Genomic DNA, 27704 nt, shown 5'->3' with positions numbered 1-27704 from the left:
CAATAATTTCATCGTACGGCATAAAATTTCAAAAAAAACTCATGGCATAGCATGACGTTAGTTTTCTGTCAATGACCTACCGATGTATATATATGTATGTCTATGTGTGGACGAGAGAGAGAGAAGAGAGAACTTTGTGAGGTCGTTGACAGAAAACGAATGTGAAAAAATTATTACGCTTCATTAAATTTTTTTGAAATTTTGTGCCATGGGGTGAAATTATTACGCTTCATGCTATGCTGTGAAAAAATTTCAAAATATCATGCGATTTGGTGAATTATAATGATATGTGCTATGTGATGAAAATTTTCAAAATATCATACTGTATAGTGAAATTAACTATTTATTTAATGATATTTACATTTAGTACATTGATAGCATTTATTATTTAGTGTAGTTTTTGTACTATATATATATACATATAAATGGGGAAAAGTACAAAAACCCCCTTGTGGTTTGAGCTTGCGACAAATTGGATCCTATGGTTTTTCGAGAGACAAAGAACACCTCGTGGTTCATTTCGTGAGATATAATGGACCTCACCATTAATTTTTTCATCACTTTTGGTCCTCAAACTTTTCTTTTTGTCATTATTATGCTCAAGCTTCCAACTTTTTTCAATTTGATCCTAAAACTCGAGGGAAAAAAAAGGGAAGGGCCTGAGGCCGTCGGTTGCCGACCCCGACCCCACCACTGAGGTCGTATGCACTCATGGATGCCAGCGACCATGGAGGCGGGAATCAGCGGCCCCACCCCCGAATCAATCGGGATCTCGAACTTGAGATCCCGATCAATTCCGGAGCTAGGGCCACTAATCGAAGGCCCTGACCCCACCCTCGAGGTTTTCGAAGTCCTTTGTGGGTGTCAACAACCTTGGTGGTAGGGTCAGGATTGCCAACCGACGGCCCAAGCCCCTTCTCCCTTTTTCCCGATTTTTAGGATCAAATTGCAAAAAAATTAAAAATTTTAGGGTAATAATGACAAAAGGAAAATTCTGAGGACCAAAAGTGATGAAAAAATTAATGGTGAGATCTATTATGTCTCACGAAGTGAACCACAAAGTATTATTAGTTCTTAAAAAAATCACATGATCCAATTTATCTCAAGCTTAAACCACAATGCGGTTTTGTACTTTTTCTACATAAATATAATATACTAATGCTTTATCTCGTGCTTTGCACGGGTAGTTTCGTATATCGACTATCATGTAATTTGATTAATCTCATTTAGAAAGATCAATTTATTAATGAGAACATTAATGCTGCGTTTGGTTTGTAAGTAACATTTTAAAATCAGATTTTGATTTTGAAAAGAGTGGTATAAACTGTTATGTATGAGGCCTACTTTTTGATTTTGTATGAGTTATGTGATTTTGATTTTGAAAAAAAATGATATAAATGGGGCTCACCCTTTGACTCTGTATGAGTTATTTTGCTTTGTTGTGGGTAGAATTTTGTTTTGTTGTGAGTAGAATTAAGTTAAAGTAAGATTTTAAAATTCAACTTTGAATCCAAACAGAGTATAATTTTTTATTGTTAAATGCAATTTGAAACAATAATTTTTAATAAAAATAAATAACTTCTTTTGAACAAAAATAAAAGTAAGTATTAATTACAAATAGAGTAAGTTTTACGATTTAATAATAATTTTGCAACTAATTGTCTCATGCAATGCACAAGCTTATTTTAATTATATATATATGTATTTTGTATTGAATGTGATATTAAATATAATAAGTTATATATATATAAATTTTATATTCTAACATGATCATCAATTTTGTATATAAATGCAAATATTAATATAAGAAAATTAAAAGTGTCCAATATAGTTTTATTCCTATACTTCATTTCTTAATATTATATTTTTTTCTAATCAAATTCTAAAATTTTAATTAACTTTAATGATTCATTTTTTCTTAATTTTGTTTAAAAAGTATTGTATTTTTTAGTTAGTATTTCAATGTTTTCAAATTTTATTATTTGTATTCAATATTTTAAATTATATTATTTTTATAATTTTAAAATAATTTTATCTTTTCATACTTTTTCAAATGCATTAATTGATGAACATTTATTGCGGTTTAAGTTAATTTTACTAATATAAAGATAGATTGGATGGTAAACTAATTTATATTACAATTAAAATATGGTGGCAAAATATATTAAATGGCACAACATTTGTACTTTGTGTTCAATTTGGCACAACCTTTAAAAGTTGTCTTAAAATGCAAACTTATCATTTTTGTGTCAAATATAGCACGCCGTTATATGTTTGTACAAAATTGACTATCTTACTGACATGGCGCATGTATTTGGCATGCGGAGCACACGTGAATGGAGAGCACATGGCTCAAATGTGTCAAATTCGGCACAAACTCTAGACAATGTGTCAAATTTGGCACATCCTTTCATTTGGTGCCAAAACCGGCATACCTTTCTAATTCGTGCCACATGTGCTTATTCCATGTATGCGCCTTCTGCCAAATATGTGCATCAAGTTAGCAAAGGTATTAATTTTGGTCAAAAATATAATGGCGTGCTAGATTAGGTATGAAAATTAAAAGTTGTGCTTTTTAGGCAATTTTTAAAGGTTGTGCCAAATTTAACAAAAAGTGTAAAGGTTATGCCATTTAAAATATTGATCTTTAAAATCCATATTACTTATTACATGCATGCAAAAATAATATATTTTTCATTATTAAAATAATAGATTATTTCCAAATACTTTTTTATTTTTACTATATCTAAAAGTATTTCATCTATTCTTTTATATTTATTTTAGAACTTACAATCTAGGGGTGTGCATGGGTACAGGGTAGAACCGGTTGGACCCTATCCTAACGGGTAGGTTCTGGGTAATTCCAATTAGAAACATGGTAGGGTCTGGGTATGAAAATTAAGAATTGGTGATTTCCGATTCCAGTTTCGGTCCCTACCTACAGGGTACCTAGAACCGGGACCGGAACCGGATGATAATATTTAAAAAAAAAAACAGAGAGTAAAGTGTGGTTGTGTCTCAGTGTTTGAGTTGAGCTTCTAACTCGAAATTTTCTATGCTACTCTGCTAGTCCCCTCTGTCTCCGACTCTCCAAGGCTGCCCACTGCCCAGTCCTTCGATCTCCGACTCTCCTTCAAGCTCTCCGACTCTGCTTCGAGCTCTTCTCCAAGACCCTAGCAGTTGGCGGTCGCTTCCTCTGGCCATTCTCTAGTAGACTGGTACGAATCCATTCTCGGCGCGCTCTCTTCCCCTACTGCTCTTCTGGCCATCATCTAGTAGGAATCCATCCTCTGCACCCTCTCTTCCCCGGCAGTGCCTCCTCTGGCCATCCTCCGGTGCGAATCCATCCTCTGTGAGCTATCTTCCTCGGCGATGCCTCCTCTAGTGGTAGCAGCTCTAGCATATATGTTTTATTTGAGTACCATCGGTTCTTGAGGATACCGGGGTGATGTAAATGATGTGTACGAGTAATTTGTTGAAACTTATTTTCACCTGCTGATGATCCCGTGAGGCTTTATCCATTCATTACGAGGAAGAACTATTTGCGATAGTGAAATGTAATACAAGATGTTTGCTTTTGAACAACTTGTCATCTTTGCTTACGAGTTGAACCCCTAGGGCCTTGTTGGTTGATTATCTGTTCCATGATAAACTGTGAGTGCAGCCAAACTGGCGAAGGCCCAAGGGTATTGACTCGTGTGGGAGGAGGAAGTTTAAGGAATGCACCATGATGCCCAACATCGGGTATGGTCGGACAAGAAGACCCGCCACTACCTTCCCAATAAGTTCAAGAAGTTTGTTGTGCACAACGTGAATGAACCGGAGCTCTTGATGATGCACAACAAGTACAGGCTCTTAGATCCAAACACTACCAAATGTTTATTTATACAAATTTTTTAGACCTTATATGGAATTTTGTTGAGGATCCCCATTACTGATTGGGTGTCAATGTCGTGGTAGGACTTACTGTGGCGAGATTGCCCATAATGTGTCTACCAAGAAGAGGAAGGAGATTGTCAAGCGTGCAACACAACTTGATCTAGTGTTGACAAACAAGTTAGGCAGGTTGAGGAGCCAGGAGGATTAGTAAGCTTAGATGTAATAGTTTTCTGCAAGTTTTGTGGTATATCGACACTTTTAATGTATTAGTCCACATCCGTGTGAACGGATCAAAATTTTTATGTCTACTCGTTTTGCTTTTGGTTTTGGAGGGTCGACCTCTTCTTTTTGCTAAGGGATGATGATTCAGTTACCGAAACACATGCTTTATGTTAGTGCCTTAATGCTTCCAATATTGTGTTCCTGTACTATTTTTGTTTGAGATTGGTATGAAAGGCAACATGATGCAATCAAACAAGGTATTCGAAACATGTGATATAATACAGAGAATGAGATGGGATATTTTGTTTGTGGATGGATGGGATATTTTCGGTTTTATTTAGCGAGATGAAAAAATTTACATGTTCTAACAGGGTACCCAGAACTTGTGGTATAATACAGGTTCCGGGTAGGTTCCAGTTCCAGGATTCAACAGGGTAGGGTTCGGTTCCAAAATCTTGGAACTAGTCCATTACAGAGTAGGGTTCGGGTATCGTGAAAAAAACATGGTACTCGGACCGATCACCCCTATTACAATTAACACTTATAAATTAAATTAAAATATATAGAAAGCAAATTATACGTATAAACTTATATAAAATGATCGCAAATACTCTTGAAAGTTGGTTTTTCATGCATAGGTAGTAGTCAATGATTTTTTCAGTGTGTATCATAGTATTCGAATGCTTAATGGGCCCTAATTATCCAATTCGAGTCGGATTAGCTCATTAAAGAATAAAACTCTCTTAATCAAGGACTTTCTCCCTTCATAAGATTCGAACATGAGACATTACTTAAAGGGAACAAGCGTCGAACCACTTGAACCAACACTCCTTAGTTAATAAGAAAAGATCTATATGCAATGATTAAAGAATTGACTTATTGGAAAAGTACGAGAATTTTACATCACTTTCTCAATTCTTTTACTTAACCCATGGGTCTAACTTATTATAATTGAAAAATGTGAAAATTATTTCTTTTATTTGGAAATAAATTAACAATTGCATCCTTGAGAGATATGTTTCGCATTAATTGGGTCTTTAACTTATTTTTTTCTATCAATGCCCCGACCTTAAAAGTGCATATATCTTGACCTATTTTTTTCACCCGCCTAGTTCTTGCTGTTTCAAAGTACATAATTAGATCAATGACATACCCTTTACATTAATCTGGTCTTGATCATTTAAAGGAGATCACTATCAATTAGTTCCTTTACCCATTTTTCATATCAATTTGATTCATGACCAGTATATATTGTTTAGGTCCTTCTACCACATTTCAGTTGATAAATGTACTATAATATTGGCTAGTCATATCTTACGGAAAGAGTGCACATGCAATACACGTGTCATATTTAATAATAAAAGAAAAAAATAATAGTGAATGAAATAATCATCAAGAATAAACTCATCGTATTTTGTGCATTTTGATTTTACTTCACATCAAGATCTCAAAATGAGTGGCGTAAGTACCAATTTTTTACTTCATATTAACTAAATGGTTTTCATTATGAGAACTGAACTATATACTAATAAGTTGGCCATATAGAAAAGTTTCTTTTTGGTTGTTTGGTATCTAGACATGGTGAATAATTCATATATTAACTATCCAACTACATCAATAACAACGATGTGTACAAGGAAACATTTATTGGCATAATCATTGACCAACAAAACCTGTTTTCTAGTATTATATATATAGTTGTTTTTTGACGTGGCACTTCACGTGTCAGAAACTATCTAACATAGCACAATAATAGAATAAATTGTTCAACTTTTTTAAGTCATAATTAAAAAATAAAATAAAATAATAAATAATTAAAAAAACCCTCCTCTTTCTATTCCCTTTCCTCTCTCTTTCCTCTCTTCTTGCACCCTTCTAGATCATATCTCCCCATCCTTGTAGAAGCAAAGGAACTCAAGCTCGTCGCCCTCTCTCATCGTTCTCCCCTTATGTCTTTTTTTCTTTAATTGTCTGAATCGATGGTGGGTGATGCTGCCAGCAAGCTAGGTGTTGGGGCGCCTCCACTCCCAATTCAGTGCAAATATATTTAAGTCAATAAAAACAAAAGAAGAGACAGAAGTAGGAGAGAAGAAGGCCGCCACCGCTCGAGTGAGCTATCGGCCGGCCAAACAGGAGAGCAAAGAGAGACGAGCTAGGATATGACAGAAAGAGAAAGGTGCAGAGGAGAGAGAGAGCTTTTTATTCAATTTTTTTTAATTTCAATTCATTTTTATGTTGTTTTAGTTAGTAATGAATTTTTTACTTTAAGGTTGAGTCCATATTGGATTGGCATTGACATGTCAGCTGCCACATCAGAAAATGTTGATGGCATTAGTGGAAAACTAAGGGAATGCTTGATTGTAAAATTTTGGAAGATTAAGCTTGCAAAACATTTTGTACCATTCATGCTTTTCCTAATCATTAAGTAACAAAAATTTGCTTATATTCTGGCATTATATATGGTAAGTTTTTTTTTAGGTTATGACGAGGCCAATGGACTTTCTATGAACAAAAAAAGAAGAAGAAGAGAGAAATAAAGAGCTCAGAGAGTCTCATTGGCAAGAGTTAAAGTTGGAACCTATTGGTTCACAAACGAATGAGTGTGCATTCCATTTATTCTACATAGTAGGATTTGATTATATGCATAACTAATAACTAACTTTCAAAATGGCCTGTTGTTTTACCATTACAATAAGAAAAATACGTGCGAGTTAGATAGTATCTACTACGAATTAATGATTTCATTGTCATTTTAAAGAATTCAAATGCCTAATATCATAACTGACATTTTTTAATTCAAAATAATTCAATAATTTTTATTATTGGAACTGAACTGTGAACTAGTAATAATTAATAGAAAGTCGAGCTGCTTAGTCAATATATGCGGCAAATAGGTTATTTGTATGAATAATGTTCAACTATATCAATAACCACAATGTGCATAAGGAAACAGTTATTGACGTAATCATTAAGCAACCAAACTTGGTTATATTTACAACTAACCTTCCCCAAAATGACCTAACTTATTAAGATGACATAAAGGAAAATAAGGCGGTGAATACATACCACATACAACACTTAATTTCAATACCTAATTTTACAAAATGTTGCCATTTTATTTTTTTTAGCATATCATAATAAGTACTTACCAAATTTTTTATTCCCCATGCTATAAAATTGGGACCCCACTCTCAATTTCAATGTGTCTCTTCTATCTTGCCTCTTCTCTTTCATCTCCCTCAAGTCCTCTACTCAATTTGGTTTGGTTTTTTTTTTTTCCATTTCCTCTTTAATGTTCCCGAGTTCAAGAACCACCATGAGCAACCATGCCAAAAGCTTTGAAACGGAGGCGGTTGACTTTGGTGAGCTTCATTCCTCTTCCTTATTCCTTATCCGTTCTTCTTCATAATGAATTCTCTAACATGCGTAGTTCTCTTTTTGTAGTCCTTAATAAGGAGGACCAAATTGCTGCTCTTGGTTGGCTATATGTATGTAAGAGTTCCGTGATTTTGACTTCTCATAAAACTTAACAAAAGACCTTTCTAGATTAGGTCATCTTTTGATGATTATGTTTTCTTCAAGTCACTAGTGACATATCAGAGTATGTACCAATAATGATTGTCAAAACTTTTTATGTGCATTTTCATCCAAGGCACCATTTCACGATTTTTCTTAGGGTGACCTTTTTTTTTTTCATTTGCAGGATAACCCTAAAAACTATTTGTTGAAGATGCCTGATTACCCTTCTAGGTCCTTAGGAAGGCGTGTCCTTTCTTTGAAAGAGATACAAGCATGCCCATCAACAATTCTATTTTTAAATTGTAACAATTTACATTATTTGGATTAGTTTAAAATAATTTTATGATGAATTCACCATATATATTGCAGGGTGTATTTGATAAACTCGAAGCGGAGTTCCTCAAGGAAAGGGTTGCTCTCGAAGTTAAGTACCAACAACTTTATCAGCCTCTATATGCCCAGGTAGAAACACTAGTGAGATAACTTTTACATGTCTCTAATCATCTTATGCTATTATCACTAATTTTGAGATTCATTGATTTCACATAGAGATATGAGATCGTGAATGGAATTAAAGAGGTTCGTGGAATTCCTACTGATATAGAAGATCAAGGTGATAAGTACGTTGTATAAATAATAGAATTTGTTTTATTTTTATTACATAAAGATGTGATAATTACTTGATAGTATACAGTAGAATTTTGAAACTTTTCGTAGATTGGATAGAAATGACTTTTTTTTTAAATAACAGTAATTTTCCCATGCAGAGAAAGGCATCCCAAACTTTTGGCTGACTACATTGAAAAACAATGAAGTTGTTGCTTATGAGGTTGCAATTTGATGAATTTAATCTTCTATTTTTATGTCTTTTGAGTTTTTCATCTAACTACTCGTTGATTTGCACTCTCGTGGTATAGATTTTTGAAAAAGATGAAGATGCCCTTAGATATCTTCGAGATATAAGATGGAGCAAGACAGATAATCCTAAAGGATTCAAGATTGACTTCTTCTTCTACACGAATCCTTACTTCAAGAATTCTATCTTGACAAAGATTTACCATTTGATCAACGAGGAAGAGCCGATCCTCGAGAAGGCTACTAGGTAAATCACGTGAACTGTTTACTTAATTCTTTGTCTCGATAGCACATATTCACTCTAACAATCTCTCTTATGGTGTTGGCCATTTCATTAATTCCTTGTAGTACTAAGGTTGAATGGTATCCTCATAAATGCTTAACTTCGGAGAGTTTCTTATATAAGGACATTGAAATCAAAATTAAAGGCCATGAGAGCTTTTTCGACTTCTTCAATCCACCTCCTGTCCCTAGAAGGCGCAAGGACCTTGATGAAGACGTTGTAAGAAAGCATCAATTCATCTATTGCTCTCTTCGACTTTAATTTCTTTTCCTTTGTATATAAAAGCTTTGGTATTTATTGTAGGCTAATAAACTCAAGAAGAATATGGAGCAAGACTATTACGTCGGGTTGGTCTAGCTTTGCTTTTGGTGTAGAGTTTTCGTATTCCTTTCATTTCCTTCTTATTAATTCTCTATGGAACTTCCTTATATCTATTAAAGTACAACTAAAAGGCTTAAACCCTGAGCATGATCAAATTTTGTAGAGCGACTATTAGAGACAAGATCATCCCACATGCTATCAAATGGTTCATTGGAAAGGCTCAAGGTAATGTTTATGACCTTGATGACAATGAAGACGTTGGCGATGAGGATGAAGATTATTCTGAAGAGGATGATGACTCTAAAGATATATAGAATGTGATGTAAACTGTTATTTTCATAATCCAAATCCCATGCTTCTTTTCTTTTATGATTCTACATATTTCCCTTTATTTCACGAAACATATTGCTTAATCAGGCTAATATATTATTGCAGAAAGGAGGAAACGATGCCAACCATGAATAATTTATATGTTTACAAATTTTTGTTTAGTTATGGGCATAATTAAGAAAGCTCTACGAAACATGTCTTTTGTCTTTTGTGGATTTTTTTTTTGCTAGAGGCGCTCTTTTTCAATATACCATAATGAGTCTTACCATAATTTTTATCCCTCATGTTATAATATGGCCACCTCACTCTTAATTGTAATATGACTCTTCTATCTTGCTTCTTTATTATCTCTCTCAAGTCCTCTGCTAAATGCAATTTGGTTTAATCCAGATCCACTATAATAATCCTGAGTTCAAGATCATAAATCACCAACATGAGTTACTAACAAGAAAAGTTTGGAAATGGAAGAGATGATCATTGGCGAGCTCTGCTCAAGCCCTATCCCCAATTCAATTCGTCTTCCTTATTTCTACTTCTACTTCATATGACTTCTCAAATGTGCATTTTTCTCTCTTTGTAGCTCTCAATAACAAGGACCAAGTGGCTGGCCTAGATGGAGAACCATCGAATTTTCTGTTTTGAGTTTTTTTTTCGGTAAGGGAAATGACAAGAGTCCAAATAGAAAATTAAAGCATACAAAAATGGAGTATGAAAGCCCCAATGATATCACCTAACATGAGATGGCCAAGACTGTTAGGAACCAAATCAATATAATGCACTCCAAGTGAAAAAGAGAAAAATCTTTGTGCAGGCCAATCTGCACAATTGATATCCTTTCGGTATGTTTTGAGTTTTTACATGCTTGATAATGTCTTTTGGAGCAATGAACATTGAAAAATAAATTTTCCTTCAGCTTATACAGGCTTAAGTACATCCACCTAAAAGCTCAAACTATTAGGTGTTGGAACTTAAGTCTCATATAATTCCTAATTCTTTTTCTTATTGTTGGATATATTGACCTCTTAAGACTTGCTCTCATGTGGCAATGTATGGACTTTATATATATTTCGAGCTTTTGGGCTGGCAAAGGCCAAGTGGAGATTTTACATGGTATTAGAACGGATTGCGCTTTTGTGTGCTTGTGTGGACTGACAATACGCCAAAGTCTAGTATAGAGCTGCCAAATTGCACCTCATGGAAGTCCCTTCACCCAAGCATAGAAGAGAGGAGTCCGACTTGAGATTAATTGTTGAAGGCGAGCATTCAAAGAGCACTTGACACATGTAGACAAGTGAAAGAGACACAAGTTACCACGTGAGAGCAGGTATTGAGAATGAGAATCTCACAGGAAAAGATAAGGAAAATTCAATGGTTTATAAAAAAATTTCTAATGCTTCGTTTTTCACCAATAAATAGATACTAAAACTTATCAGCTCAAGTTTTTAGGTTGGGACTCAATCGTTATAGATCGTTATCGATCTATTATATTATGTCCTATTCTAGTTAGAGAAAAAATGGAATAGTTAGATTTATGCGGAACAAATAATATCCGAACATTTTTTTTTTGTATATTTATATAAATATATAAAAAGGTAAATATTGATCCAACACATCTCCTTATCCTTTGGAGTACAATATTATAATGGATTTTGCTTAATTTATCATTTAGTTCAGTTTTATTTTAGGTTTATGAAATTTCAAAGAAAGAAACGAGTCATTATGTCACATTACCAAGAACCTCATCTCAAAAAGAGAAAAAAAAAAGTTGTGTTGTCCAGGTGCTTTACTAGGACTAACTAGTAAAAAGCCTAGGGTCGAAGGTGCATATGGAAACCAATCACGCTCAAGGAGGAAAGCTCAATATAGTATTCATTTAGAATAAAATAAAAAAATTGCATCTTATTATGATCTTACATAACAATAATTACTTAAATACAAGAACCTCGGGCTTTTGGCTTTTTAAAGAATTTAATAAGAAGCCCTCTGAGAAAGATTGGTCTTCTTTTTCTATTACAAAGGATGTCTATGGGGCATTGGGCATTGTGTAAGAAAATGAAAACCTAAATAACGGGGAAGTTGTAGTCCCTCAAACGAGAATTAAACCCGAAACATTTTGTTTCCTAGATGAAGACGTGTATCATTGTACTATACTCTTTCTCTCCAAGATTGGTTTAGAATTCATGGAGAAGTTATTATCAAATTTTATACCAAATAATGAGGATAAATTTTTTTTAATCAAATTGTTTTCTGAGATATCATTTTATCATATTTTTTAGGGGTGACGTTTTGATTTCAATTAGAGGATAAGTCTGACAACTATTCATTTTTTAGGATCCGACTACGCCTCGCATTCACAGAATGTCATGTAGAGGTTCTCAAAGAAATACAAACGTGCCATCTTTCAAAATTCTATTTCGTGTTGATCGTAACAATTTACGTCATCTCTGGGAAGAATAAAATACTTTTATAATGAAATTATCCATATGCTAATTGCAAGGTATATATGATGAACTTGAAGGAAAGTTCATTAAAGAACGGGTTGCACTCGAAATTAAGTACGAGGAACTTTATCAACCTTTATATGCTAAGGTAAAACACCAATAAGATGATCTTTACAAAGTTTCAATAATACCCATTACGATATCGATAAATTCAAGAATTATTTTTTCAGTTCTAAGAGATACCCATTGGTCTAGTACAAGGATAAAAAATAAAGCGAAATAAAGAGACACATATGTCTTATAAGTGAGGATCGAATTCAAGACTTCTTGATTCCAAGTCAGCATTTTGTGCCATTATAGTAAGATCCCTTCCTCAAATTTAACAATTAATAAATTCGTACAGAGATATGACATTGTGAATGGACTTGAAGAGGTTCGTGGAATCTTCGGTCGAGGCAATAGAAGATCAAAAAGTTTGTTCAGTGTTTGATTGATATGGTGTGGATTTGCTTGATTTGATAATGTGTGGTGTGGATAGAGAGTTTTAGCAATAAGCTAGGTTTTTGGGAGAAAAGAACCTTATGGGCCTGCTTAAGTGGGTTTTCTCATTCAAGCATGGTTTGTTTGGTTTCAAAGTGTGATTTTAAAATCACACTTTATTTTAATTATACTCACAACAAAATAAAATAACTCATATAAAGTCAAATGGTGGGCCCCATTTATACCATTCTTTTTTCCACAACAAAACAAAATAATTCATATAAAGTTAAAGGGTGAGCCCCATTCATAACCATTTATATTACTCTTTTTCAAAATCAAAACCATAATTTTAAAATCCTATTTTGAAATCAAACGCAGCATAATATTTCACTGGGGGATATGATGCTCGGCGGTTCTTCCCGTGAAGGTCTCGACTTGGAGAGGTCAAGGCAAATCCACCATCGAGGGCTGCCTCCTCATGCCCTCCTCCACTTTCATTTTCAACAAATGTCGTATTTGCCCTTGAAATGTCAAGTGACATGCACATGAATTTCTTTCACCAGAAAAGTGATCGCTATGGCCAAAGTGCCTATTTTTCGTAAGTTTTGGGGGGAATTCCTTTTTTTATAAAGGTCAGTGGCAAACGCCTCTTACTCCTAAAGGTCAGAGGCCAAGTGCTTTTTTACTCTAAACAAATAAAGTTAAGAACATGCATTTGAATATTCAATATTTTTATTTATATATCTAGCAAAAATTAGGGAAGAAAAGAATTTTCTCTCAAAAAAAAAAAAGTCCAACCGCCACAACCGGTTAAATGGGTTTACCGATTTTGACCAGGTACCAAGCTTTTGTATAACTTGACTTGGACAAGTCAGCGGTTTGCATGTTAACCGGTTCGACTGGCCGGTCAGGGTTGGGGTTTAAAAACACCGGAGGCCACGCCATAGGCATAGAGTCTATCTTGCAAATCTCTTAGGTTGAGCCTAGACATTTGCATTTGAGTCGGCCGTGGAGTGGAATAATTGGGTGGGCTGATGCTGTCCCAATATGGCCCACTTAGAACTCGAAAGCCCAACACGGCCCAAAAACAGCTCGGCCCTTTAGCTCTCGCCCCCCTCCCCGGACCCGCCACCAAACATAACAATTAACAATTATTATTAACGTACGAAGAAAAGAACGTAAAATTCATCACTGCTCCTCTGCTGCTGCGCTGGTCGCAGTTCAGTCAGAAGAACTCGAAGGAGGGAAAAATCCCAATTTGACAAAAACCCTAAAAAGGCTCTCTCTCTCTCTCTCTGGTTCTGACGTTTGAGCTTCTGTTCTCTCTGCGGCGAAGCCATGGGTCTCTTCTAGCAGTTGCCCATAGCGGGAGTTTCTGCCCTTTCCGCTCTCTCTTTGATCACTTTCTTCGCCCAAGAGTGGAAGGCCGGAGGTTGTGCCTCTGATGGCGAGTCTTGTCCGGGGCTGGTCTCGTCTCCTCAGAAGGTCTCTGTCGGAGGTTGAGGTTGTTTTATGACCGTTCTCTGCCCTGTCTTGTTTGCCCTACGTTCCGGACAGTAGTTTCAGACAGCATGCCTGACTATGCTATTTTTATGCTTAAGTAGTGGTCCTGTCACTGAAAAAGGGATTTATCGGTTTTCCTATTTATTTCTTATTTATTTATTAATTGTTATATTTTCTCTGCAGGGTCACAGGAGAGGGGTGCTGGGGCCGGCTTCCCAGTTGTGCTACTTCTCTACCAAAGGTGACTCCTTTCCAATATTTAGTTACAGTTTATTAAGTTTTGACGGCTTGTTTGGATGTGGGAAATGATGCTCAGTTCATCCAAGCATGGGGAGTTTGAACTTTGAAGTGAGGAGGGTGACCCCAGCTTATGTAATGATACTTCATGAGCAACTCTGTTCTCATTTGAAGCCTTATGGGGGATTTTAGATAGAGAAAGGGGGGCAATGGACCAAGAACAAGACCGATAAAAGCTGTTTTTTTTCATGATAAATTTTTATGTTCCTTCCCGACCAGCATTCGTTACATGCAACAGTTACCCTTTTTCTTTCTTGTCTAGCTCTAAAATTACTAATGAGCATTAGCTTGCAGCAAGACCAAAGTGAGGGTGATTGCGGGTGATAGAGTTTGGTCCACATTGCTTGTGCTGTAGAGTTAGTATTGCTTAACATGTGAAAATATTGGCTTTCCGAAGGCAGGAAGAAATCCAAGTCTGATGGAAGTGATTCTTGTGAGGAAAATATGTCCAAAAAGGACGTCGCCTTGCAACAAGCGTTGGATCAGATCACTTCCTCCTTTGGGAAGGGGTCAATAATGTGGCTTGGCCGTTCTGTCTCTCCTAGAACTGTTCCTGTAATCTCCACAGGCTCGTTTGCTTTAGACATAGCTCTTGGAATTGGTGGACTTCCCAAGGTATTTCTCTTACCTAATCTTGAAGTGCTTGCGGAACCACAATGGGAGATTGAAATTAAATTTGAAACTTAAAATTTGAAATCTGTCTATAATGATGTATTATTTTTTAGGGCCGTGTTGCGGAAATATACGGTCCAGAGGCTTCTGGAAAGACAACTCTTGCACTACATGTAATTGCTGAAGCTCAAAAGCAAGGAGGTAGCTTGTTAAACACTCCTGAAGTTGTTTCTCTTGGTGGTTGAGATTTTATTGGCTACAATTGTGCCATTTGGACCCAGTACTACTGTGGCAGCAATAGGTGCTTTTGTTGCAGAGTTCTTTGGTTTGAGCAATGTTATGCTAACTCTTAGAAACTATTTAATAGCTCAGCGGTGCTTTCTGGTGCTTTAGAATCTGCTATTACCAAACAGAGTAGTGCTTATGCTATCTGTTAAGGAAAGTCGATAAGCTTCTTCTGTAATAGATTGAAGACAGCTTCTCAAAACTTTATTGGATAGGATGACTCTAGGAAGTCTTTGAAAATTTAACTACTTTTTTCTATTTCGTGGCAAATCCTTGAATTTTTCTGGTTAAATCCAATCAACAACGTTTTGTCTGTTAGGACTAGAAACCTTGTGCTTGTGCCTTGGAATGACTGATGACTGTAACTTTTGACACATCAATTGTCCATATTTTATATTAGTTCACTTTTGATTTGCTGGAAACTAAGCTATCTATGAATGATTTTTAAAACTTCTGCTTTTCCCCAATTTTCATTTAGGATACTGTGTTTTTGTTGATGCTGAGCATGCCCTTGACCCAGCATTGGCTGAGGCTATTGGAGTTAACACCGAAAATTTGCTTCTCTCACAACCCGATTGTGGTGAGCAAGCTTTGAGCCTCGTAGATACACTTATAAGGAGTGGTTCCGTGGATGTTGTTGTTGTTGACAGTGTGAGTATGACCCTTTCTCGATCTCCAACAGTACAATTCTTTTTATTTTTTTTTCTCTTGGAACTCCCTTTTGGGTTGGATTTCCAAGCCTTGTTTTATGTGAATGATTCTCTGAGGTGAGGAATTAGAATCAAATTTATGGGAAATTATGGGCTGAATGGAATTGTAGGTTGCTGCACTTGTGCCTAAAGGTGAACTTGATGGTGAGATGGGAGATGCTCACATGGCAATGCAAGCTAGATTGATGAGCCAGGCACTTCGCAAATTGAGTCACTCTTTATCACTCTCCCAGACAATTTTGATCTTCTTAAATCAGGTATACTCTCTTGATATAAATGCTAATGGTGTCAAATTAGGCCCTGTGTTCATATTAACTTAAGTTTGTTTATAGGAGTTTAGAAGTAGAAAAAGAGGGAAAACAGAAGACTAATACAAACGTCTCAGCGATGTTTGGCTGATTTGGGCGTGTCTTGATTCAGGTGAGGTCGAAGCTTTCTACTTTTGGTGGATTTGGCGGGCCCACTGAAGTTACTTGTGGGGGAAATGCCCTGAAGTTCTATGCTTCGGTGCGCCTAAATATTCGAAAAACAGGGCTTATTAAGAAGGGAGAAGAGGTATTCTTGTCGCTCTCTGTGACTGGATGATGTATTTATATGGGAACAGAATGGAGTTTCATCCATTTCTGATAATACCTATTCAATTTGGTTCCAGAAAAGATTGCTCCCATCTTTTTTTGCCCCTCGTTTTGGAAAGTAAAAAAGCTAAAGATATTAAGAGAATTGTGCTTAGAATCAATTTCATATTATGAGAGTTAAAAACCAAGACACTTTTTTTCTGAAGTGCTGACACTTCTTTTAATTTTTCTTTTCCTGTAATTTTCTAAAATAAAAAAGTGATAAAAAGGGTATCTCACACTTGTCACTGTTCTTCCTTGCTTGGATCCTCCAGGGCAATCCACATGTTTACATGAGTCTTCCCAAAACATAGAAGTCTGATCTTTTGTCATGCGTATTCAAGTTACTTAAGTCATCTTCATGTGGATTTATATGATGCAACATCGGGATTGTCATTTGAGTTATGTGCTATGTTGGAATATCGTGGTCCTTTTATATGGTGTAAATAGTGTTTTCAGTCAAATTATGTTTTGTTATGCTCCGTTTGGTTTTACAATCATGTTTTTAAAATTTTAACTCTAACTTTAACTCTACTCACTAAACAACAAAAATCAACAACACAATTATTATATTTTCATTTTTCTTCAATTGTTTAACCATTCAATTCAATTTTTAATATTAAATTCTCTCAACTATCCATTAACTTTTTCACAATTCAACAACACAATCATTACTTTTTCTCAACTATTCATTACTTTTTTCACACTTTTTCTCATAATTCAACAACACAATCATTACAATCCAATTAAAATCAAAACTCAACTCTATCTGATTATGTTTCTGTTGGTTGGAATTTGTTTAGACCGTAGGAAGTGAAGTCCAGGTGAAAGTTGTCAAGAACAAGTTGGCCCCTCCTTTCAGAACAGCTTCTTTCGAGCTTGAGTTTGGGAAGGGAATATCCCGTACAATGGAGATCATTACTTTGGGACTGAAGCACAAGTTTGTCTCAAAAGCTGGGGCTATGTACAGTTTAAATGGGCAGAGCTTCCGAGGGAAGGAAGCTTTCAGGGATTTCCTCGACAAGAATGAAGATGTTCGTGAAGATCTCATGTCGAAGCTGAGAGAGAAGCTCCTCCATGAGCCCGAGAAAGGACCCGAGGCTGAAACATCAGATGGAGCTTTGGAAGAAGTGATCTCTACTGATGAGGAAGCCCCAGCTGCGGCTGAAGCTTAATTATTCGATGGATCCTGAAAGAGACTGATATGACATTGTCTCTGGTTGCAAGGATCCACTGATATCGTATGACCTTCAGGTGGCTCCAGATGATCGGACTCAGATGATGGGCTTTTATACCGTGGACAGACCAGAGGAGCTAGGAGCAAGTACTGAAGGACTTGAGGGCAAATGTATGCTTCCTTTCTAACCCATAAATTTTAAGGTTGCATATGATAGCACTGTGAGTTTTTTTTGTTTTTTTGGGTTTTTTTTTTCGTCTTGTATATGTCAAATAGTGGAATTGGTCAGAAGTTCTGCCGGGTTGAACAGGTGCAGATTGGAAAGATATTGATGTCAGATGTTAAATTTTCTTGATCCATCTATTTGTACGTGTCTTATCGATGATTATTTGATCTCTAAGAACTGAGCATTGGACAGATACCTCAAAAATGAGCAGCCACTTATCACAAAATTGTTCCTTGAGCTTGAACTTAAATCTGCACCAGCATTTCCATGTCGATTCTAGCCAATCCATTACAAGCAGTTGCATCCAACTTTCCATTTCGTTAAATTGTCCTAATGCCTATTATAGCGGGTGAGTTTGATTGCTGAGATTAAAATCTAAAGCTGTTGCATATCGAGGGCAGGTCCCAACATGGTGAGAAATTCATCAGTGAACATATCTCGTTAGATGACGTGAGGAAGAATCAATTAGACGGTAGGTCCCAACATGGTAAGAAATTCATCAGTGATTATATCTCGTTAAGTGACGTGAAGAAGAATCAATTAGAATGCAATAAACTCATAAGGGGGGTTAATCACTTAGGCAATTGTCATAATTATTGCTAATTGTAAGAGTTTTGCGGGTTCTTCCTCAGAGTAAAATGCAGTTTGCTCCCCCGAGCATCGAACGAAATGGCAGAGTGCCCTTGGCCTTTAAAATTTTTCACTATACCACCCAACCTATTGAAAAAGTAGCAAAGTCCACCTTGACTACTTTACCGATCACTTTTCCGACCAAAATTTATTTATTTTTTAATTTATTGATATTCAACATTTACCAATAGTCTCAAAAATAAAAAGAGGAGGAATAGAAGAGAAGAATGTCGCCTAGAGGCAACAAATAAACCCAACAATCCATATGCATTATTCTTCGAACAGAACAAATGAGAATTATCATACAAATTGCAAGCAGACAGCAATTTGGGCAAACAATTCATTGCAACATGGTTCCCTATGCTTTTAGATCCATTCATTACCTCAACAATCCCATCACAGTACATGCTTATGCGACAATTACTTAAAATTAGCAAAATTGATTCCCCATTATATGATGCGAGAGAGAGACGGAGGCAATGAACAAATCCAATAAACAATTTTGGGACATAATTGATACAACAAAATATAACAAATTATTGGAGTATACGGAAATTACGGGTCCAATCTTGAAGCTCGAGGAATTGCTATGAACTGTGAGCTCTCAAATTTGCATGAAAGTCTGGCAAAACCATGGAGCAACTTCATCGGAGAAATTGATTGAGAGTGTTTGGTTTCAAGGATTTGGGCAGAGATTCTTCCCTCTCCCTAAATGACAATCTTCTGTCCTTGTTTTTCTTTTTTTCCTGTTTTTTTTTGAAATTATTGCATAATTGCTAATTTTAATAAATTAATAAAATATAAAATCTACCTGAAAAAGTGACCGGAAAGAAGTCCCGGTGCACTTTGCTTCTTTTTTAATAGGTCGGGAGGTATTGTGTAAAATTTTGAAGATTAGAGGGCACTCTGCCGCTAGGCTCAAAGCTCGGGGGCAAACTGCATTTTACTCTATTTCTCGTCACATCATTATTATTTAAGAATTTCTCCAACGTCATAGTTTGTCTAGACGGTCTTGGTGCAGATTTCACATAGTCGAGCTGCCAGCACGACTTCCTTGCCCTTCGTATGTTGGGGTGGCGGTACGCCTTGGTACCTTGGCTGAGCAATGAGCGTCAGTGGGGAGTTTCCTTCAAAGGTCATGAATTCGAGCTTGATGCTAGGATTTACATGGAATGATTTGCGGCTCGGCTACTAACATCTTTCTTTCCCCAATTATCGCCGCTTGCAGCCGAGCCTTTTTCAAGAGCTTCATGAGCTGATTCAGTCCGAACTAAATTTTCACACCAACGTTTATACAGTCTTCGAAGGGCACAAATTCTAATCCTTTTTTTTTTCCTTGAATGACTTTTAGTACAAAAATTAACAGCAAAATAAGTTAGAATTATTTGCTTAGTACCGAGCCAAGCACGAGATCACACATTTTTAGCCAGAGTCTGAGCTTGAGCGTGTTACTCGGTGATGCCATGCTTTCTGGTCCATTGCACCCAAAAACAGCAAAGCCACCACCTTGGTCACACCCTCGGTCACAATGGAGCCAGCTGGGTCAGCACAATGGTTGGGAGGGAAGGACCGAAGCTTTTCCCTCAAGCTCATTCATCGGGGGCTCGAGGTCCTGAAATCGTACGCTTTGACACAAGTAGGACATGCACTACTTTGAGATTGAGATCTCAGAAGACGCTCCTGGCCATTGTTTCAGAAGCTATTGAGTCGACTTAATCTCAATTTCCAGTCCATGTAAATCACACAAAAGCGCACAACTTTCACCCTCTTCTTCACATGCAGGCGGTATGATTTGCCTTCTGCATTTGTACATACAATGTACAGTGATTTGGAGCTACAAAGCTATAAAGCACCTTTACGGACAAAATATATGTTTACGATGTGCGACACGACACACATGTGATCTTACAAGTCGATATACATTATCGATGCACCATCCAGCAGTAAACACTAGCAAACGAAAAAAGTTCAAAATTAATACATACATTCATTCAAATAGCAGCTGTTTCTAGAGTCTTATGGAGAAGCTCATGAAGCATGCAAGTCAATTGATGCCGAGTACTGCACTGCTCAACGACGCCTGTACTCTACAGTCTCGAATAATCGACAGCATATCCTATCTTTTTCTCCAAAATCCGGAACAAAGATCATACAACCATGCTCTCATATAAAAAAGTCTTCTGACTTGTTTGGTTTCAAAATAGGATTTTAAATTCTATTTTAACTTAATTCTACCAACAACAAAACAAAATAACTTATACAAAGTCAAAGGGTGAATCCCATTTATACCACTTTTTTTCCACAACAAAACAAAATAACTAATACAAAGTCAAAAGGTGAACTCCATTTATACCACTATTTTTCAAAATCAAAATCTGATTTTAAAATACTACTTTGAAACCAAACGCAGCATTCATCTCAAACACATCCCGCACAATAGCTTGTTCCAGCTATTCTCAGGGAAAATCCAAAGCAGCTCGTTATATTGGTCCTAATGATTGTGTGATTGTACTTTTACAAGTTGATGCAGAGTTTTTGGTCACAGCAACCGCTTCTATTGCAACCGTACTAGTACAAACCCGCTTCACCTACTCGTGGATGATGGACAAATTTTAATCACTACAATAGACCATAAAAGATTAGTACACGCTCTGATTTCTCACAAAATTTTTAGTCGGATTCACGTCCTCATATTGTTCCTCCAACTTCATGAGACCAGCAATTCAGAAGAGAGAGCTTCCAGCTGATACAAGACCATGCAAAATGCCGCTTCGATCATTGCTTGAGACATAGGCAACATTTTAAGCTGCCTTTTGTTTTTAGGGACATTTTAAGCTCCAGCTTATTAAAGATGTTGACTACTAATTAAATAGATTAGGTCCCGTACTTCCAAGAAATGGAATAATAAATCTTTTACCTCTAAGATTTGATCCAGAGCTAATTATGTAGAGCTCTAATTGGTCCAGTGAATTATCCTCGTTGAAATTGTTTAACAATGCGCTATTCGTTCTGATCGCTGGCATCCTCATTTTCACTATCATAGACTTCAAGATACGCATCTGCCTCCTCTTCATCCTAATTCAGAGACAAAAGAAAACACATATCACAGGAAAGTAGGATCTACTTGCAGTAATTAATATTTGTAGACAAAGTAGTAAAGAAAGTCTCCTACAAAGACGATGAGAGATACCGTTTCCTCAACATCACTTTCAGTGGAGGCATTGTAATGACTATAGTTGTTCCGTTCGTCCTTTTTCTCACCGTTCTTCTTACCCTCCTGCAAGCAATAACATAAGGCAGAACATGTAAGATATTAAATCAATTGGAAAACTGTTTTTAAGTATATATGGCGATCTTATTCACGAATTACTGGGTGAAACCAGATCCTCAAGAGTAATATATATAAATTATGGAAACTTACTAGCTCGGACTTGAGCAATTCAATTCTCTCTTGCAAATCTAAGATATGATGCTTAAGTGCCTGCTCAGAAAAGAAAAAGAAAACAGATCACTTAAAAGTCTTTTAGCAAAGTCCTCAGTAGAGAGGACAATCATATGTCATAGAAGATCTAGGAATATCACCTCGCGTCTCTGAAGTTCAATGGACCGAGCTAGAGCTTGCCTTCGAGTCAACAAGTTTCTGGGCCTCACTGTGTTGGGTCTCTGATAGTTTTTGCCACGGTAGACAATTATAGCATATCCTTTGGGGGTTTTATCTACAGATACAAGTACTCCACCACTCTCCGCCTCCAAAGATATTGCGAGATGCTTTACTTGCAGAAAGCTTCTCCCTCTCACAATTAGTTTAACCAACTCCCGATGCTTCCAGTGTAAGTGCATGTTTTCCACAGTCCCATCAAAAATCCCTCGTCTCCCTTAAAAAACAAAACAATATGTGACTTAAGCACAGCTTCAAAAACGAGCTGATCAGACCAGTTTTATGTCCAAAATCAGAAAACCAGATCGACAGCTGGTTTATGCTAGAAAGATTCAGACTCTTTCCACAAACTGGCTACTTCTTGCATTTTACCAAAAAAAAAAAAGGCTACTACTTGCTTGAATCAACCCCTTTTTCATTGAACTAATCAAAATCATGTTTGCAAATAATTCTTTAATAGTCTTATAGTGAATCCAGTTGAACAAATAAACTCTTCACACAGTTCAGCATCTGACTTGGTTCAAAAAATATGATTTTATGACATAAAAAAATGAAATTCTATGTGCATGTTGAGTAGGTTTTGCAAAATTATTATTCAACTGATACTTGATTAAAGATAAAATACACATATCATCTGCAGCTATTAAATGCCCAAAATCAAGTGAGCCACTTAATTACTTACCAAGGAGAAGGTAGGGCTTCATGCTTAGGCCCATCTTGCGAAACAAAAACCTCTCCTCATCGCTCACAGTCTCGAGATCTGAAGGGAGGTCAGATGGATCTAAATTCTCCTGCAGTTTCGCTAGACTGCGCTCAGCCTTCCTAACTTTTCTCTTTGCCTAGAGAGATGAAGCACAATAACCATTATATAAAAGCAGAGGAGGATGATTCAAATTCCATAAAAGTTGACAGCATCGAATATCAGAGCCCAAATTACTCACCAAAGCAAGTTTTTTCTCGAGAGATCTCACAAGTAATTCATGTCTGTTAAGTGATGAATCTCTTATCATCTGTTCAACATCTTCCGAGCTCGGTTCAATGCCCCAACGAGAGGTTGCCGCAAGCGTTTCTGCAAGAGTACCTGCGACTAGGGAGCATTTAGAATCGTTGAAGCTCGAACTAATAGAACTTGATGCCAATTGGCGCATTTGCTCTTCCTCGTTTTGCTGGTGATTTGTCAGCTTTAGCCTCGCTTCCAGAGCCTCCTTGACAGCAGGAGGCAGAAAATCATTGCCTCTGTAGAAGACGATAAAATCCTTGTTTCGTGAGAGCAGAGTTCCTCCTGTCAAATTCTGCCAGGAGATACCAAGCTTTAAGGAGAAGGACGAAATATTTTTATAATGTCACTTATAAAACGAAGCTGCAGTAGTTAAATGCCTGACCTTGAGCTCTTCAGCCATTCTATCATTACACGTATTTAGTACTCCTCGTTTAATGGCTATTTTAGCAATAGCACTCCTTTCCCACAATCTTACCATTGCCTGGGCAAGACCCTGCAGTTTCCTGTTCCTACCTACAACAATTGACTCTTAAGAATGTCGGATCATGCAAAACGTGGAAAACTTAGTCCAGAGACATAATATTATAATGCATTACCCAAGGCAAAATGTGGAGGAATTGTTCTTGCAAGCTGACGGAAATTCGTCATCTCCTTGTTCCTCAAGCAAGGCCTGACCCCATGAGGCAGGAGCCTGAAGGGGGTCTTATAATCAGGGACCACTGAAGGAAGCAGGTCAGCATCCACGGGCACGGGTTCGCGGCCCGACCAGTCCTTGAACCGTGGGCCCAATTCATCCAATAAATTATCAATGTCCATGAGTTCTTTATCAGATAGATCCTTGGGATGCTTTGCAAAGTCAGGCAAGTAAGGGGCCTCCGCTTTAAATGAGCTTGTTTCTCTGGCACTAGTAGCCTGAGTTTGTTCATTGAATAATTGTACACAAGGGAGCTTGTAGGACATTCCCCTGTAGAGAACTATTGAACTTCCAGATCTCCATATAACCAATCCACCAGTTCGACTCTGTTTGGGCACAAGACAAATGGCCAGAACTCATAAGAACACTGCTTCAACTACACATTGTTTTAACGGCAAGGAATTGGATACTACTTAACACGATTAGCCATGTGATGAAATGCTACACGATCCACTGACTATGAATTTTGTACGACAAAACTTATGATATATCAAACCAACCAAATCAACAATCACAATTCTGACACACACAACTTGCCAACTTGATTGTGTACAGATAGAATAGAGGTAAAACGCGTACCTCTAAAATCTCTTGAGTCATTTTCATGTTCATCGACTGAGGACCTTCAAACTTGAGCTTCACAACTTCGTCCACTTTCCACTTCTCGTGAATCGATGCCACCAGGGCCTCCGTGATTCCAGCATCACCAACTTTGGTCCTCTCAAGCATTCGAAGAGCCACATTCCGGAGCCTCTTAAGCTCATGCTCGGGAATTATCCGCTCCGCTAACTCAGTGTTGCTCCTCTTCTTTCTTCCATCTCCTTCGCTGCGCCATGGCAACTCAACAGAACCACCACCCGCATAATCATTACTCACCCCACCAAAATCCTTCCCTTTCTCCTCAGCATTTCCATTCAAAGTCGCATCATTTCCTCTTCCAAAATCAAAACTCTTCTTTTCTACTGAATTTGACAAGCGAACATCGTCATCTTCATCATCATCTATCCTAATCCTCGCGAACTTCTCACCGTAACTAATTTCATCCCCTGCATTACCTGCTTCTTCAACATCACTGTGTCCCAAAAGCTCAACGAACCCATTGAACTCTTCACCTTCTGTTTCAGAATTTTGACAACTATCACCCGCAGAACCAAACTTGGGTTTATGCCTAACAACCCAAGGAGCCGAATTATACCCATCTTTGGAATCGGTAGTCACCTCTTGCGACTGTTTATCAATCCACTGGACCTGTTCGGATTCTTGCCGTTCCTGCTGTGGCTCCGCTTCTCCTTGCTCTTCTCCTTCTTCGCGCTGTTGCCATGGGAAATTTTCCCTATTGGAGTCGAGCTTCAGAGACCATTTGTCTTGAATCTGCCGGAGGAAGCTGGGTTTGGGCTTCCTCTTCTTCCTGATGGTATGGACGGGTGCTTTGATTGGCGGGTTGTCGGATTCAGTGTCGAATTGAAGTGTTTGGCGAGAGCAGGAAATCCTTAATTTAGGCAAATTCGAAGTTTTTGCTGACCGGTTCTGGTAGGGGAGAAGGAGAATGTACAGAGATGGAGAAGAGGATGAAGAAGAGAAGATTATGGAAGAAGGAGAAGAAGTAGAAGCAGGACAACTCAGTGAAAATGGCGAGGGCGCCATGGAGATAGCTGCACAGTAATGGACCTTGCTGGTGGAGAATATGTATTTTCCCTTTTTTTTTTTCATCTATACCTATCCTATGCATTAAAGCACAAAGTTTGTAGGATTTTCAATATTTCAAAAATGCCTTTATATACTCATCACTTTTCCCTTGCAGTTTTTTGCTCGTGCCTTTTTAGTCACATATTTTCACTATATATAAAAATCTACTATTTCTAATAATTGCTCATTTTCGACGCTTTATTGTTTCGTATCTTTCTCAATCGAGTCAAGCCTTCATCACATATATTTTTGTTATATTCTTATTTCATAACGATTTATAGTTTTAAAAATTTCATTACACTATATGTTCGTTTTTAATGTCTGTTGTTCTAATATGTTTATATATTCTTTGTCTCATCGCTATGAATCATGTGATTGTTTTCAAAATTTCCGGTATTCCTAATTTTTGTTTCAAAAAATCTCGTATTTTTTATAAATTTCTACCTTTTTTTTCATATCTTTTACTCCCATAATTTGGGCGTGCTTTGTTAGTATGATTTTTTCTTACACACTTTCAACCTTTATTTATCACTCTTTTGGTTTTTAATTACTTCTCCTTTTAATTATTCTTATTCTTTGACTCTGTTATTCGTTAACAAAATTTCTCATATTCTCTTTCTTCGACCATAGTCATTTTATTTTCTTCAAGTTTCAAAAACTAATTTGTACCTATTCTTTCTCATGACTTTTCGATTTCAAGGCACTCTTTCATACTTTTTCATTATAAAAAAAACTATATAACATGTTCTTTCCAATAATTATTCACTATAATAAACGTATTAAATATGAAACAACTTCTCCATTCAATGGTCACGATTCTTCTCTCTTATTTCCTATTTACATTTTGTATCGATGGATTTTTAAAATTTATATTAAGAATTTTTTTAAATTTTTTTATTGATGAATATTTTCTGATGAGTTACTAATATATATCATATGATTAAAATTTTAAGTTTTTTGATGAATTTTTCAAAATTTATATTAATTTATTTAAAAAATTATTTTAGACATTATGCCATCTGTAATTTGTTTTTGTAGTCCCAATTAAAATTTTTATGGGATTCTGTGGATACAAAAGTATGCATTGAAAAAAAAAGAAAAAAAAAGAGAAGAATGGTTTTAAAGAAAAGAGTTACCATATTATTGATTTTTTTATTTAAATTTTATTTTCTTTTATTTGAAGTTTCTTCTTCTCTCCCTATTCTTATCCTCTTCATTTTTTTTTTCTATCCACATACATCGGCTATCATTTTATGCATTGCCACTATAGTGCCTTCCACCACCACTTGCTAACAATATTACACAAGCTTAAAGTCCTCATGCTGTCAATGTCTTCCTTCACGAGCTCTAGGTACATTTTCGTCTTTGCTCCTCAATGATACTTATGTAAAAAGGGAGAGATAAGTTGCTTTCAATGTAAATCTAATATCGATTATTAATACAACTTATCAGTTTGCAACTGAAATTAAATTTACTCTTGTGCCATTGATGGAATCTAAAGTGTATTCTTTGTTTTTCTATTTTATTTGTTAAGTATAATTTATAATATATAATATGAACTACTAAAATAAATTTATATATATATAAAATCGGGTCCGATCAACTTCCTTTCAATTTTCTTTCTTTAAAACTTAAACCCACACTTAAGTCTTTAATTTTCAGAATTTTTCGATCAATTTGGGTCGAATTTTTCTGAATTTTCAAGTTATGGGTGTCATTGCAAGAGTACTCATGAAAATAATATTTCTATAAATTATTTTGTAAAATCTTATTAAAAATTTAAATTTGTTCCTCTATTTTTTTAGGATAACTATTGAAATAAAAGATCCAATAAAAAAAATATATCGACTGGAAAAATATTCTAGAAATAAATCATTTTTAAATTGCATTAATTTCATTTTTTAAAAATAATTTCCAATATTTTAATCGTACTTATCAAATTTTTGTTATTATACACTAGATTCTGTACCAGTGCTACGCGCAGTGTGAAAAAAACTAGTTTAAAACGTTGTCTCTGTATTTTCATCATTATATACCATTTGTAATTCTACATAGTTGTGCTATTATTAAAAAATGGTGAAAAATGAAAAAATTAATTTTTTTTAGTGACAAGAAAAATAACTTACGTTGAGATAGAGATGGCGTGGGCGTTGAAGAGAAATAAGTAAAATGTAGAGTGAAAGATGACCACGTGTGAATTGATGGATGAGAGAGATAAGATATATGAATTTAAAATTTAAATAGTTTTATAGTTTTATTCTTGCATTCAATTTTACTTTTCT

General features: G+C 36.2%; 3 protein-coding genes across 8 annotated transcripts; 2 read left to right on the top strand and 1 right to left on the bottom strand.

The window, feature by feature from the left end:
• The first annotated feature begins 7427 nt into the window (after window positions 1–7427).
• Window positions 7428–9393, top strand: LOC116193690 (nucleosome assembly protein 1;2-like). The gene is made up of 8 exons (XM_031522431.1): window positions 7428–7463; window positions 7990–8082; window positions 8170–8233; window positions 8388–8449; window positions 8538–8722; window positions 8824–8977; window positions 9062–9105; window positions 9243–9393. The coding sequence occupies exons 1-8, from the start codon at window positions 7428–7430 to the stop codon at window positions 9391–9393; spliced, it is 789 nt and encodes a 262-aa protein (XP_031378291.1).
• A 4123-nt stretch (window positions 9394–13516) lies between these two features.
• LOC116196905 (DNA repair protein recA homolog 3, mitochondrial) lies at window positions 13517–17925 on the top strand. Of its 2 annotated transcripts, none has more exons than XM_031526844.1 (8): window positions 13517–13828; window positions 14017–14074; window positions 14528–14745; window positions 14856–14943; window positions 15506–15678; window positions 15848–15994; window positions 16158–16292; window positions 17155–17925. In XM_031526844.1, the coding sequence occupies exons 1-8, from the start codon at window positions 13775–13777 to the stop codon at window positions 17524–17526; spliced, it is 1245 nt and encodes a 414-aa protein (XP_031382704.1). In that variant the 5' UTR covers window positions 13517–13774; the 3' UTR covers window positions 17527–17925. The 2 variants fall into 2 exon arrangements, with proteins under 2 accessions (XP_031382704.1, XP_031382703.1); XM_031526843.1 differs by having other exon boundaries at window positions 13517–13834.
• Window positions 17926–19697: 1772 nt separating this feature from the next.
• Window positions 19698–25440, bottom strand: LOC116196751 (CRM-domain containing factor CFM3, chloroplastic/mitochondrial). 5 transcript variants are annotated; one of them, XR_004154883.1, is made up of 10 exons: window positions 24316–25440; window positions 23639–24062; window positions 23425–23555; window positions 22984–23334; window positions 22725–22881; window positions 21967–22259; window positions 21806–21865; window positions 21557–21661; window positions 21302–21459; window positions 19698–20183 (listed from the first exon to the last, which is right to left on the bottom strand). XR_004154883.1 is itself a non-coding variant. In XM_031526625.1 (9 exons), exons 1-9 carry the CDS (start codon window positions 25378–25380, stop codon window positions 21385–21387), a joined length of 2661 nt encoding a protein of 886 aa, XP_031382485.1. In that variant the 5' UTR covers window positions 25381–25439; the 3' UTR covers window positions 20838–21384. The 5 variants fall into 5 exon arrangements, 2 of the variants coding, with proteins under 2 accessions (XP_031382485.1, XP_031382486.1); XR_004154882.1 differs by lacking the exon at window positions 19698–20183 and adding an exon at window positions 20838–21127 and having other exon boundaries at window positions 24316–25439; XR_004154884.1 differs by lacking the exon at window positions 19698–20183 and having other exon boundaries at window positions 20838–21459; window positions 21575–21661; window positions 21967–22255.
• Window positions 25441–27704: the final 2264 nt, after the last annotated feature.

The sequence above is a fragment of the Punica granatum genome, chromosome 2 (genome assembly GCF_007655135.1).
Source record: "Punica granatum isolate Tunisia-2019 chromosome 2, ASM765513v2, whole genome shotgun sequence".
NCBI classification, from domain to species: Eukaryota; Viridiplantae; Streptophyta; class Magnoliopsida; order Myrtales; family Lythraceae; genus Punica; species Punica granatum.
This window is presented reverse-complemented; position numbering and strand designations above follow the sequence as displayed.

Excerpts from the sequence above, each read along its gene's own strand:
- LOC116193690 (XM_031522431.1), top strand. The coding sequence starts at position 7,428 with ATGCCAAAAGCTTTGAAACGGAGGCGGTTGACTTTG. Across the intron at positions 8,450-8,537 it reads ATGAAGTTGTTGCTTATGAG|ATTTTTGAAAAAGATGAAGA; the intron begins GTTGCAATTTGA and ends CTCGTGGTATAG. Across the intron at positions 8,723-8,823 it reads ATCCTCGAGAAGGCTACTAG|TACTAAGGTTGAATGGTATC; the intron begins GTAAATCACGTG and ends AATTCCTTGTAG.
- LOC116196905 (XM_031526843.1), top strand. The coding sequence starts at position 13,775 with ATGGCGAGTCTTGTCCGGGGCTGGTCTCGTCTCCTCAGAAGGTCTCTG. Across the intron at positions 14,746-14,855 it reads GAATTGGTGGACTTCCCAAG|GGCCGTGTTGCGGAAATATA; the intron begins GTATTTCTCTTA and ends ATTATTTTTTAG. Across the intron at positions 15,679-15,847 it reads ATGTTGTTGTTGTTGACAGT|GTTGCTGCACTTGTGCCTAA; the intron begins GTGAGTATGACC and ends ATGGAATTGTAG.
- LOC116196751 (XM_031526625.1), bottom strand. The coding sequence starts at position 25,380 with ATGGCGCCCTCGCCATTTTCACTGAGTTGTCCTGCTTCTACTTCTTCT. Across the intron at positions 23,556-23,638 it reads TCCTCCACATTTTGCCTTGG|GTAGGAACAGGAAACTGCAG; the intron begins GTAATGCATTAT and ends CAATTGTTGTAG. Across the intron at positions 22,882-22,983 it reads TCGAGAAAAAACTTGCTTTG|GCAAAGAGAAAAGTTAGGAA; the intron begins GTGAGTAATTTG and ends TCATCTCTCTAG.